We start from the raw sequence: 15197 nt of genomic DNA, 5'->3' as shown, positions 1-15197 counted from the left end.
ATGCCACTCCAACTGGCAGCTTAGTGAGTAAACCAAAATGAAGAAGGAGTTAAAAAGCCCCATTCATTACTGGCTCTCGCTTTCTCTCAGTACATAGCCCAAGAAGAAACAGAAAGAAAAAGATTTGGGCCTAGGCAGTGACCATCCATTCTTTTTGACTATTTTGACCACCACAGTGGAGATGATTTCTTCATTTCTCATTAAGAATGTTTCTCCATTTTGTCTGTGTGTGTGTGTGTGTGTGTGTACGTACGTGTGTGTTCTTTCTGGGCTAATTGGTTCATAAACAAAAATATATTTTTCCCTCATTTTTTAAAAATATTATTCAGTTGCCAATGGACCTTTATTTTATTTATTTATATGCAATGCTGAGAAGCAAACCAAGTGCCTCACACATGCCAGGCAAGCGCTCACCCCAGCCTCATCATTTTTAGCATTTTTTAATACAGTTATTTTCTTTGCTTTTTTGAGGGTTAGGGTTATTTGTTTGTTTAGCTAGATTTAGTTCATGGTTATTTATTATTTTGGGTGTTGACAATTGCTGACTCCACATTTCCTGTTTTTTTGTGTAATTATAGTTGTGGATGTTATAGTAGGAACCAAATATTTATTTTAATGCCATATATTATTTGAATCAGTTGTTCCCCCTATCCTGTGAGGTTATAGACACTGCTGCTGAATTAAACTCAGCCCAAAGGCAGCACACATTGGTCTACACAAAAATTAATGACAATCAAACTTCAGCTATACTTTAATATAAAGAATAGAAGTGACAAAAAAAAACAAGGCCCTGGGAAGGAACAGTTAGGGGTGAACCCTCAAATCCCACTCACGAACATACACTAGTATAGCAAAAACAGACATAATTAACATAAAGCCTGTGGAAACCACCCCTACAAGGGGTCTCAATCTAAATCACTCTAGGATACTTTGGTAAGAGAAGGCTGTGTCCGAAAATACGCACACAGAAGAGAAATATATTCCACAGATGCATAAAACCCAACAAAGGAATATAAGAAATATGAAAAAACAAGATAACATGACACCTCTTAAAGTTAATGATTCACCAGCAACTGACCCCAAATATAGTTTAAGCGCACAAAGTACCAGATAAAGAATTCAAAATAGTGATCATAAAAATGATCAATGAATTCCAAGAGAATATATAATTACAACTGAATTAATTAAAGAGGTCAGTACAGGCTATGAAGGAGAAATTCAATAAGCAGGTAGAGCTATTAAAATTTAAATGTTCAGTCAAAAGTCTCTCTAATAGAGTAGACCACGCTGAAGACAGAATCTCAGATCTGGTAGACATAGTGGATAGACTTGAACACTCAAATAGTATTCAAGAAAGAAAATGAGTAACCATGATCAGCATATAAAACAACTCTGGGACAACAGTAAGAAACCAAATTCAAAAATAATTGAATCTAGGAAGTTTGTGAAATGCAGGTTAATGGAATGGATAGCCTTTTCAGGAAAATAATAACAGAAAAATTTTAAAACCTTAAGAATAAGATGGACATCCAGATACAGGAAGCATTCAGAACTCCAAATAGATAAGATTTAAAAAGAACCTCTTCACATTACATAATTAAAATGCCTAAAATACAAAACAAGGATAGAATTTTAAAAGCCTCCTCAAGAGAAAAACATCAGGTCATATTTAGAGGTAAGTCAATCAGACTTACTTGTGATTGTCCAGCACAAACTCTAAAATCCAGAAGGGCTTGGAATGATGTGTTCCAAGTCCTGAAAGAAAATACCTGTCAACCAAGATTTCTACACCCAGCAAAACTATCCTTCGAAATTAAGGATGAAATAAAAATCTTCCAACCTAAGCAGAAACTAAATAATTCATGACTCCTAAATTGGCACTACAAAACTTACTAAAGAAATATTCCACACAGAAGAAATAAAAAACACATCCCAGGGCTCACATGAACAAATCTCATGAAGAGAAACTAAGCAAATAAGAAAAAAATAAAATTAACAATTAGAAATAAGTCGAAATACTAGGAATTAATAAACATCTCTGTATAATAAAATGTAAATTTTCTCAACTCTTCAGTTAAAAGACATTGGTTGGCAAAATGGATTAAAAACAAGACCAACTATATGTTGTTTCTAAGAGACTCACCTTACAGGCAAAGACAGACAAAGGCTAAAAGTAAAAGGATAGAAATTGATATACCATATGAATGAAGCCCCAAAACAAGAAGGGATAGCTACTCTCATATCTGACAAAGTAGAGTTCAAACCATAATTAACCAGAATAGACAAAGGAAGGTCACTTCATATTGGTAACAGAAACAATCCAACAAGAAGACATAATGATAATGAGTATTTATACCCCAAACTTGGGTGCAACTAATTATATAAAAGAGACACTACTTTAATTAAAGCCTTGAATAGACCCCAGTGCAATGACACTGCATGATTTTTTAACACACCTCTCTTACCATTAGAAAGAACATCAAAACATAACCTCAATAAAGACCCTTTGGACCTGAAAAATATTATAAATCAAATGGACTTAACAGACATCTATAAAATATTTAATTCAATAACAGCTGAATATACTTTCTTTCCAGCAGCTCATGGAACATTTTTCCAAAATAGACCATATTTTAGGCCATAAGACAACTTTTATAAAATACAAAAATATATATACAATTTCTATCAGATAATAATGGAATAAAATTAGAAATCAACACCAAAAAATCCTACAGAAACTATAAAGGCACAGGGATTGAACAATACAATTTTGAATAACAAATGTGTGATAAAAGAAATCAGGGGGAAAATGTAAAAAATTCTTAGAATCAATACCAGTAAAAGGAAGAAAATAATTAATATCAGAGCTGAAATCAATGAAATTGAGAATAAAAAAAATACAAAGGATCTGTATACGGGGTAAAAATGGGAGTTCATAACCCACTTGAATCAAAGTGTGAAATATGATATATCAAGAACTATGTAATGTTTTGAACAACCAACAATAAAAATTAAAAAATAAAAAATAAAAAAAATTTAAAACAATACAAAGGATCAAAGAAACAGAGGTGTTTCTGTGAAGAGAGAAATAAGACTTATAAGTCCTTAACTAAATTAACCAAAAGACAGAAGGCCAAATTAATAAAATTAGAACTGAAAAATAAGAAACTACCACAAACATCACAGAAATGCAGTGGATCAAAAATGTATACTCCAATAAATTGGAAAACCTAGAAGAAATGTATATTTTTCTAGACACATATGACCTGCCAAAGCTGAATCAACAGGACATAGACCAATATCTCAACAGACCAATAAGTAAGTAATGAGATAGAAGCAATAATAAAAAGCTTTTCAGCAAAGAAAAGTCCAGGACCAAATAAATTCTCATCTGAATTCTATCAGACCATTAAAGAATAACTAATCCCAGGGCTGGGGATCTAGCTCAGTTGGTAGCATGCTTGCCTTGCATGCACAAGGTGCTGTGTTCAATCCCCAATACCACAAAAAAAAAAAAAAAAAGAATAACTAATCCCAATGTTCCTCAAATTATTCTATGAAATAGAAAGGGATGGAACACTTTCAAATTCATTCCATGAGGCCATCATCACACTTATACCAAAACTGGATAAGGACACATAAAGGAAGGAAAACTACCAACATTCCTGATGAAAATAGATGCAAAAATCCTTAATAAAATATTAACAAATTATATTCAACAATATTTAAGAAGACTGTAGATCATGACCAACTTGGTCTTGTCCCAGAGAAGCAAGGATGGTTAAACAAAAACAAATTAATAAGTATAATTCATCACATAGACAAAATTCAGGACAAAAATCACTTAGTCATTTCAATAGATGCAGAGAAAGACTTTGACAAAATTCAGCACCGATTCATGACAAAAACACTGAAGAAACTAGGGACAGAGGACCTAAATATCATAAGAGATACCCACAAACACATATACACACGCAAAAAAAAAAAAAACAACCCAAAGCCAACCTCATAGAAAATGAGGAAAAACTGATAGCATTTCCTTTAAAATCTGAAACAAGACAAAGATGTTCACTCTCACCACTCCTATTTACTATAGTGCTAGAAATTCTAGCCAGAGAAATTAGATAAGAGAAGGAAATAAAAGAAATAAAAATAGGAAAAGAAGATGTTAAATAATCAGTTTGTTGATGATATGATCCTATGTTTAGGAGATACAAAAAACTACACCAAAATACTGCTAAAGCTAATAAGCCAATTCAGCAAAGTAGCAGGTTACAAAACCTACATATAAAAAATCAGTAGCTTTCCTGTATACCAACAATGAACCTGCTGGAAAGAAATAAGGAAAATAATCCCATTCAAAATAACCACCCCCCCCCCAAAAGAAACTAAAAATAAATCTAACCAAGGAACTGAACAACTCTACAATGCAAACTATGAAACACTGAATATATATATATATTGAGGAAAATACTAGAAAATAGAAAGACCTCCCATATTAATGGATAAACAGAATTAATATTGTTAAAATGGCCATTCTATTAAATGCAATATACATATTCAATATATCAAAATACCAATGACATTCTTCAAAAAACTAAAAAAAAAAAATACTCCTAAAATTCATTTGGAAGAATAAAAGTCCAGAATAGTCAAAGCAATTCTAAGCCAAAAAAGCAATGCTGGAGGTGTCACAATACCTGTATACAAATTGTACTACAGAGCCACAGTAACAAATGACATAAAAAGACACATAGACCAATAGTACAGAAGACAAGAGACCAACATACATCTACAGTCATCTGGTCCTAGACAAAGGTGCCAAAAAGACATTGGAGAAAAGCAGCCTTTTTAACAAATGGTGCCAGGAAAACTGGTTATCCATATGTAGAGGAATGAGAGTAGACTTTTCTCTTTCACCCTGCACAAAATGCAACTCAGAATGGATCAAAGTCCTAGAAATTAGACCAGAAACTATGCAAATCCTAAGGGAGAAAATGGGTCAATACTCCAGCATATAGGTGCAGGCAACAACTTCCTCAGTAGGACCCCTAAAGTTCAGGAAATAATGCCAAGGTTTAATAAGTGAGATGGCATAAAATTAAAAATCTTCTTCACAGCAAAGGAAATAATAAGAATGTAAAGAGAGAACCTAAAGAATAGGAAAAAATCTTTGCTAGCTAATCTTCTAACAAAGTATTAATATGCAGAATATTTACAGAAATCAAAAATCTTAATACTAAAAATCAAATAACCCAATTAATAAATGGGTAAATGAATTATACAGACACTTCTCAAAAGAAAAATACTACTGGCCTCTAAATATAGAAAAATAATGTTCAACATCATTAGCAATTAGGGAAACACAAATCAAAACTACACTGAGATTTTATCTCATACCAGTCAGAATAACAGACATCAATAAAACAATACCAAAGTAATAAAATAATACAACAGTGTAAAGAACACTTTTACACTGTTGGTGGGATTGTAAATTCATACAACTACTATGGAAATCAATATGAAGTTTCCTCAGACAACTAGGCATGAAACCAACATGACCCAGTTACCGCACTCCTTGATATTTATCCTAAAGAATTAAAATCGGCATACTGTAGTGATACTTGCATACCCATGTTTATAACAGCACAATTCTAAATAGCCAAACTATGGAATCAGCCTAGGTGTCCATGAAAATGTGATATATACACACAACTGAATTTTATTCAGCCTTAAAGAAGAATGAAACTATGTCATTTGTCAGAAAATGAATGGACCTTGAAACCATTAGGTTAAGCAAATAAGTCAAATTCTCTCATCTGGAAGCTAGAAAGGAAAAGAAAAGTGGGGGGGTGATCACATGAAAATCAAAGAGAGATCAGTAGAAAAAACAAAGACACTAGGGGGGTGGGAGAAGGAGAGGGAGGAAAAGTGCTGGGGAGGGATATTGGCCAAATTATATTATTTGTGTGCATGCAGTAATATGTAACAACAAATCCCACCGTTATGCACAAAAATAATACAATATTTTTTTAAATATGGAGAAAAAAACAAAAAAAAGAACATGCACACTAAAATAATATGCATCATCAATGGGGTACATCATAATATATAAGAATCATTAAAACTTGGGAGGAAAAAAAACAACATGTTCAGTGAAGCCCATTTTCCATATGATTAGATGAAAAAACTGCTTCAAAAATAGTCCTCTCAATTACACAGAATTATATGAAGGAATTCAAATATATTAAGGAATTTGAATATTAATAATATAAGTAATGAAACATAATTTCCTTTATTCTTATATTAATTTCCTTTACATATATTGGCAGGAATCAAATATGGTATTTGTAGTATGATATTTCCTTGTTATCAATGAGAAAGATAAATTATTACATAAGAAAGATATAACACGGCCTTAAATACTAGTGATTTGAAGTTATGAGAGAGTTGATAATTTACTTTAACTAGGTATTTCATTTTGTCTTCAAGACAAACTGGTGAGAAACTCATCCTTTGAAAAATCAATGAGTTACAAAACAGTTCATCTTAGAGCTCTTCTCACAGATCTGCATCAAAATGCAGGTCTCAAACAGACTTTTTCATGATTTATGTCCTGTTGTATCAATTCAATAAAAGTTTGGTAAGTATATCAGAGGGAGCTATACTAAAGATACACACACACATACATTAATATTTTCCATCATCAAGTAGTTTATAAGCAAATTCAAGAAAGACTATGCATAAATAATACCAAGCAGATTACAGAATTTATATACAGACTTATAAATATAACATAATGATATCTGATCTAAATTCTGGGTCTAAACAGAAAGATTTAAAAAAGTATTGTAAAGAATGGTTTTAAAAAGGTAAAGACTATAGAAAAAAGAATTCTATACAGATAAAACATTGTGAACATAGAAACAAATAAGTAAAGACAGTCATGCTTGGGAGTATCCTATTTTCCTGAAGCATTATGTTTATCTAAGACATTATTAAAAGACAAAGCCATAAGCCAGGTACAATGGCACACACCTATAATCCCAGCAACTCAGAAGGCTGAAGCAGGAGAATCATGAATTAAAAGCCAGCTTCAGCATCTTGGTTAGGCCCTAAGCAACTCAGTGAGACCCTGTCTCTAATAAAATATAAAAAAGGAAAAAGGACTGGGGATGTGGCTTAGCAGTTAAGTGCCCCGGCTTCAATCCCTGGTACCAAAAAAAGATAAAGCCATAAATAAATACTGCAACTAGAAATTGAGGGGCTTGACTTTGAGTTAGAAGTTCACATTTAATTTTTACAGGGAGAACCAGTGCTAAGTTTGAGTAAGACAATGACAGGATCAGAACTGCACTTATGGCGTATTCATTTGGCAGCAGTGATCAGAATAAATTGGAGCAGATGGATATATAAGAGGCTCTTGCAATAATTGAGGTAAGAGGTAATGAAAGTCGAGGGCCACAAAAATGTCAGGGATGATGAAAAGGTAAGAGAAAGTCAATCTGGACAATACTAAGAAAAGTCAAAATTACCTAATGATTAGGATCATGAATTTGTAAAACATTAAACCTAAATTCGGATCTTAGATTTACCTTTCGGTAGCTTAAGTTGTTTTATTTCTAATTCCCAAATTGAGGACTAAATACAAAAACAAAAAAAAGCTGTCTTTGGGAATGTTGAGAGGAATAAAGAAATGATTTTATCATGCTTTTACAATGCCTAGTACCTAGTTGAAATTCTGTGTTTAATAAATGCTAGTGTCTAGTATTACAATTGTTTTTCAGACATCATAGTTTGTTAACTGTTTATTGACTTTTAGTGGCTGATTTTCACTGCTGGCTCACAGAGCAGCTGCTGTAACATAAATATCCCAAAACTTTTTTTTTTTTTTTGAGATTGGATCTTTCTATGTTGCCCAAATAGGTCTTAAACTCCTGAGCTCAAGAGATTCTCCTGCCTCAGTTTCCCAAGTAGCTGGGACTACAGATAAGCACCACCATGTTTGACTTAAATATCTCCCAAATTTATATGAACTACCCTCCCAAAATAAATCTCTTCCATCTTGTACTTATACTAATGATTTTTTAGAAATCTAAACATAGGATTTTATATTTTATATATATATATATATATATATATGATATTTTATATTAATTCCCACTGAATTCTGTGTTTCTATCTTAAGCTCATAACTTTTAGATGATTTATCATGTAAGTTCAATATTTATTATATTATATATTCCTAAGGTGTCCAAGTTTGATTGAGACATACCTTTTTCAAAGTAAAATATTAAGACCAATCCAAGAATCAAAAAAATCTTTTTTAACTAAATAACATTATCTGTGAGTTTTACCCCATATTTTTTTACTGGTGTATTACAGGTACACATAATGATGGGACTTGTTGTTACATATTTGTGCATGCACATGATGTAACAATATATTTGGCCAAAATCATTACCCAGTATTTCCCTTTTCCCTCCCCTCTTTCTTCCCTCTGGTACCTTTCCTCTACTATCTCTCTTCCGTTTTCATGAGATTCCCCACCACACACACACTTTTCTTTTCCTTTTTCCTCTCTAGCACCTACATATGAGAGAAAACATATAACCCTGGACTTTCTGAGTTTGGCTTATTTCCCTTAACATATTAGTCTCAGTTCTATCCATTTTCCTGCAAATGACATAATTTCATTCTTCTTTATGGCTGAATAAAACTCCATTGACTATACCACATTTTCTTTATCCACTCGTCCACTGATGGACACTTCAGCTAGAACCAAATATTTGAAATGCCACTTAAGAAATCCTGTCTACATAAGCATTGATGAAATCAATAAATCTGAACAAAGTCTATAAAACACAAAAATTAAAACGGCATGTCTGTAGCAGCACAAAAGAAAATAAAATAGCTATTTTCTACAGCTGACAGAAAACTATAGTAATTTTGTTTTTAACTGATGAAAAGTTTTGGAAATATCAAATAACTTCTGAAGGTCACCCAATAGTAAGTAACTGAACAGTCTTGTAAAACCAAGTCTGCAACTCACAACCTCATACCTTAACTCTAAGACTGTTTCCTCCCTAAGAAAGCTGAGATTCTGTGCTTGGTAAGAAAAATCTCTCCTTGAATTCTGTAATTCATCCCCAAATAATTAAACATGTTTTGCACTGCTGATGGTTTATTTACAAGAATATATGCACTTTTATATATCGTGTTTGTTGCCCTTTTATTCACTTATTCACCCAATGAACTTTGAGAGATCGCCAAATGTAATGCACTGTGTTAGGCAGGATAAAATGACATATCAATTAAATAAAGATCCAACCACACAGGAGTCTATAACAAATAATATATAAATGTATACATCTATAAGACAAAGCAGAAAAAGATATATCTTGAAATGTAAAAGCAATTGTGTTAAAAGTTCAGAAGAATATCTCAAAAATCTACCTAGATTCACTATAGTTATAAAAAAGTTCTTACTGAGGTGAGTGTAAAGACAAAAATCTAACCACTCTGATTCCAGATTTTTACATGTAAAATATATATATATATATATGTGTGTGTGTGTGTGTGTGTGTGTATTTTAGAACATCTACATACTTCATATTGTTTCAAAGTATTACCACAGATCAACAGAATCCTAGTTCCATGTATTCCCTGATTCCTGGAAAATCTATTAAAAGAATCCAAGGCTTGGCTAAATACCCAGCAGCCTTGAGTCACAACTTTCAAAACCTGTTTAACTATATAAGACATGACTTGTTGGAGTTAAAAATTATCTTCTGAACACCACATCTAATGAGATAATAGTTTGCACTGCTTAGGAATTAACTCCACTATTAAAAAATAATTCAATATGCTAATGAATCAGTTATAATCCTTTAAAAAACTCACTATTTATATTTTAGAATATTCACTTTCAAAGGAACTGTTTCTTACAAGAACTGGAAAAAAAACAGTCATTAAGGGCTCTGAAAATTCTAAAATTGGTACTGATCACAAGCTCTAGAAATTGAGTTAGCATGTGTTTGAAAGCAAACTTTGTTTCAGAAACACCATTTGTTTTTAGAAAATGTAATTTTACTCTATTGATGATTTTTGCACCAGATTAAGTATATTTCCAAAATCAGGAACCCTTCCTCTGGAAAGCACTCTCAAGTTACTTATAGAAGCTTAGTATAAATGTAGATATTTCAAGGTGAATCTTGAAATCCTGACATACTAAAATAAAACATCTCATACTTCAAAGGGCTGAAATGTAATTACAGATGTTATGGAGGGAAAAAAAGTGAAATAGCAAAAAAGAAGTGTACTGGCTGTGTGATACTGCAACAAAACAAAACAAAACAAAAACACCAGTGCAACCCCTTTTAAACCAAATGTTCCGGATGCTGCTTATGTCCAGGTTCTCTCTCAGGAGAAAAAAGCATGCAGCATTTCATCCTGCAAGCTTCTCATTTATTTCTTAGAGACACAGGGTAGTGAGGTAAAAATGCTTTTTCCATTTTAAATCTAAGATAAAAAGTTTTCCTGAAAACTAGATCAAATCTGCCCTAATGTTCTTCATCAGCTTACCTTTGGCATGATGAGTTCACATCTAAGAATTGCATACTTTGTTTATACATGTGGAGAGAAAAACAAACATAGGGCTTGGGAAAACAAATGAAGGTAACAGAAAATTTTTCCCAATAATTTTGTATTCTTTCAAAAACCTAAATTTCATGAGCTAGTAAAGAATGTGAAGATATTTATATTTCTTCAAAATCTACATTCTGTATTATATAATGTCCTAATCCAACTTAGAAAATGGATTTATATGCATATTACAAGAGTATTTAGAACAGACTGCTGGATTAAAACGTGTGTAAGACAAAGGTACTTTTAACTTGAACTGACCTTTACATTAAATACAAAGCCGCTGATTGAATAAATTTAATTGTAATAAGAATTTAATTTTAAATTCACTTATGTAGTAAAACTGTTCCAACTACCACCTTAATATTAATACTTATAAAACCAAAGAAATCTGGTACAAAAATAAAGTTCTTACATAAGATGGCTGATTTTATATTTGAATTCCTGACTCAGAGTGCCCTCTATTGGAAGAAAAGAGGCAATAAAAGTTACACTGACCTAAGAGCAAAAATACTCCCCAAATTCAAGTCACACCACTAGTATGTAAATACATTTGTGAATAACGGGAATGCTACAAAACATGTTTTCCTTTCATTTTATCTCATCTGAAATACTTTTGGAATTATTTTTCATATTACAATGAACAAGCCGATATTTAGTACCATCTTAAACACTGTGAACTTGGAAAGTCATTATAGCTCTCTGTGTGTGTGTTTCCACTTTCTCATCTATAAAATGGGAAGAATACTACAATCTCAGTAGTATTTTGAGTTCTCAATAAGTGGTAGGTATTATCTTTACTTATCCAACTTTATTTTCAAGTATTTTCAAAACCAATTCTCATAGTAAACCATTCTCTTCAAATTATATGCTAATTTTTTCCTATATGCTTTTCAATACATTGTCTTTTAGGCTGAAACCTCTCATTCATTTCAACACAGGTATAAGGCACATTTCTCCTTCCTCCAGGACTCCATTTCAGTCCCTCCTTACCCATAAATGTAGCTTTCAATGAATACCTATAAATCTTCACTTATCTCTCCCTTTAAATTTTTTTTTTCCTTTGGCCACAGGATACCTTACAATAAGAAATGTAGCTGGGAATTTAAAAATTGACTCTGATTTTAATCCTCATATGCCACTTACAATATGAGTCATTTCCTAAATCTATAACTTCACTGTTAGGATTGCTTAATAGGGCCTAAGTTATGTACAGCACTAGAATAGGAAATACCAAGTACCCACTAAATGTCAAATGGTAATATATATTTGTTTTATATGTTGGTCTTAACTATATTGAAGACTGTGAGACAGGCATTTTGAAATCAAGAACCATATTTCATTTTGATCTTAAAAATCTATAACTCCAAACACAGTAATAACCATCTATATTAAGTGCTTCATTAAGCTTCCTGCATAATTTGAGAGGATAATTCAAAACAATATTCCAGAAACACATTTTTGATGAATGGAAATAAATATATACAACTAAACAGGGAATAAAAACAAACAACACAGGTTATAGGGAAGGGCCAATGTAATTGGATTACTTTCTAAACATTCAATAACAAGTTTCTAAAATATTCATCTTCTGAAAGGCCAGTTCCATTGATGTCTTTTATCTGCCCAAAATCCCTTAGATTTTTCTCATTTCCTAAAAAATAAATACCAAAATTCTTAGCCTGACATTCAAAATTATCTATGACCTAACCTTACCTAGCCTTCTAATCTTATCTTTCATCTTTCCCCTTTCTAAATTCTACTACTCCGAATAAATAAATACTAGCTGTTAATATCATATATATTATCTGCTTTTCTGCCTTGGGTGACTTTTAATGTTTTCCATGACAACAGTTGCAAAAGCATTATAGGTTGTCATAGGAACAAAGAAAGGGTAGTGTAGGAACATATGGGTTCAAATTTCAAGGAGTTAAATTCAATTTATAAACAATCTTTCTCTTGCCACTATCACGATACAGCCTTCTGCTTATTTGAAAAAAAAAAAAAAGCCAGAAAAGATTTTGGCCATCTCTTCCCCAAACTATCACCTTCTCATTATCAAAAGATCCTCCTATCGCCTCCTAAAAGTTTCTATCATGGTCTCCAAACAGAATGCACAGACCACAGAGAACATAAAATACTGATTAAAAGAAAAAAATTACAGCTTCTATTCTTCTATTCCTTGCCTTCCTCATTTTGAATTTACTGGATAATAAATATCTCATAATTCACACCATATATTGTTAGGATAGTAATAGGTACACACAATTTGTAAACAAATACATTAGGGATGTGCACTCAAAATTTCTTTACTAAGGGTATATACAAAAAGAAAGGTTTAGAAACCACTGGTCTAAAAAATTAGGATTTTTGGAATAGCTTGAAAAGTTTTTGTAAGTTTAGAAATAAAGAGCAAGAAGATACCAGTTTAGAGAAATATTTAGAGAATGAGAGTCTGAATATAACAGATATAAAATATCTAATATATTAACAGATATAAAAATTCAAGCATCATGCATCAGTTTTGCAGGACAAACGTGTTTTAAATTCTAAGTAATAAATATGTTTTAATTTATAAGTGACTTTCAAAAAATGCTAAAATGCAACTGATTTGTAATTTCAAGATAGATATCATCTATTTTAGATTTCAAATGGAATTTTGTCTAACATCATAAGCATTTCATTAATATAAAATTTTTATTTTGTAAAACCTGTAAGTATTCATGTAAAAATTACTTTTTAACTATTCATAAATAATTTGGCAGGATGGTTAATAATATGATGCCTTACAAAATACAGTGCAGAAAAAAAAGGAAACAAAAAAAAAGGCAGGCATAGGAGGTAAGTTTAGCCATGGAACTAGATTAGCAAATGTATTCAGGGAAACAGTGCCATAACTTATTTAAGTAACTACATGAAATAAATGTTCTCAAAATAAATATGGATAGGGGTTGGGGCTGTGGCTCAGCAATAAAGCACTTGCCTGGCATGTGTGAGGCACTGGGTTCGATTCTCATCACCCCATTTAAATAAATGAAATAAAGGTCTATGAACAACTAAAAAAATTTATATATATATATATATATATATATATATATGGATAGTCATTATGCTTCATACTCTTTTAGTTTTCATAAATAATACGACATACTTAACACAGTCTATTATTGGCTTTTGTATAAAGTATAAAGTTTCTCTAAAGTTCTAAAAGTGAGTAAATGGTTTATATCATAATAATGTATTTTCTTTACTACTAGTAGATACTATCAATCCTTCCTCTATAGTACAAAAGTAGATTTATAAATCTTAATTTTAAGTTGATTGATTCTCTACAGTTTTGCTTGTTATTGTGTGTATATAGAAATCCATCATGAAGGCTGGCGATGTAGTTCAGTGGTAGAGCACTTGGCTAGCACATGTGAGGCACTGGGTTTGATTCTTAGCACCACATAAAAATGAATAAATTAAATAAAGGCATTGTGTTCATCTACAACTAAAAAAAATTTTAAATCCATAATGAGGGCTGAGATTGTGGCTCAGCAGTAGGGCAGGCGCTCACCTTGCATGTGCGAGGCCCTGGGTTCGATCCTCAGCACCACATAAAAATAAATAAATAAAACAAAGGTATTGTGTCCAACTACAACTAAAAAATAAGTATTTAAAAAATCCATAATAAACAAGAATCTCTAACTCATACTTTACATTCTGAGCTCATAAGGTAGAATCCCCTTGGGATTTGCAGATTTTTTAAATATACAGATTCAACTTTCCACATCTTTCTCCTACTATGACTTAAGGAGTGACTGAGGAGCTAGACACATGGCTTGGCTCTCTCAATCTTTTTGAAGAGGGATTAGACTTTTTTTATAGAGAAAATGGGGAATATTGACAAAGGGAATTTGCTTTGGGAACCAATAAAATTATGCTCAATAAAACTAAATGAACATAACTAAAGAAATTATGACTCCAAGTATTATGAGAGTCTGACAATAGAGAGACCATCACAAACTATAAGTTATACATCAAAGCATTTCTTCCACTGCACATTCAATGAGCATAGAACCCCAATGAAAATTAGAGAAAGACAAAGAGAGACTGGCATTCAATAGTGGTGGAATCTGATAATCTAACAATGACCAAATCCCATGCCATTTACGTGTACATACTGAACTACCAAAGACAAACACTTTGTCTTCATTTCCCCTCTTACTTACTACACTCTGGCTTCCATTCTTCCCAAGTTCTTCCTCTGAAATCTTGCTCAAGTTATCTAAGTAGTGATCTGATATTGTATGGCACAAATCTTCAAAAGAATAATCCTTTTCTTGACAGAGCTTTATTTCATCCAAGAGTTTTGATAGTTCTCCAGTCACAGTTTCACCTATAAAAAGATAGTAATTTTATCAGATTTGAACAAAGATTACTGCTGAAACTTAACATCAAATAATAAAAATCTGAAAACTCAAAATATGACAAATGAGAATAAGTAGAAGGTATTAAACTATAACACAAGAATATTAACAAACAAGAGATTCCAATTTTGCCTGTATTTA

General features: G+C 31.9%; 1 protein-coding gene across 11 annotated transcripts in view; it reads right to left on the bottom strand.

The window, feature by feature from the left end:
• The window catches only part of Anks1b (ankyrin repeat and sterile alpha motif domain containing 1B), a 1117917-nt gene that overhangs the window by 877774 nt on the left and 224946 nt on the right, over window positions 1–15197 (bottom strand). For all 11 annotated transcript variants that reach the window (XM_058571278.1, XM_058571279.1, XM_046419347.2 and 8 more), the window contains one exon: window positions 14859–15025. In XM_058571278.1, the coding sequence (XP_058427261.1) occupies window positions 14859–15025 (167 nt within the window). The remainder of the gene's footprint in view (window positions 1–14858; window positions 15026–15197) is intronic.

Source organism: Marmota monax, unplaced genomic scaffold, assembly GCF_021218885.2.
Source record: "Marmota monax isolate L192 unplaced genomic scaffold, Marmota_monax_Labrador192_F-V1.1 WCK01_AAM20220418_F8-fsc00036, whole genome shotgun sequence".
NCBI lineage: Eukaryota > Metazoa > Chordata > Mammalia > Rodentia > Sciuridae > Marmota > Marmota monax.
This window is presented reverse-complemented; position numbering and strand designations above follow the sequence as displayed.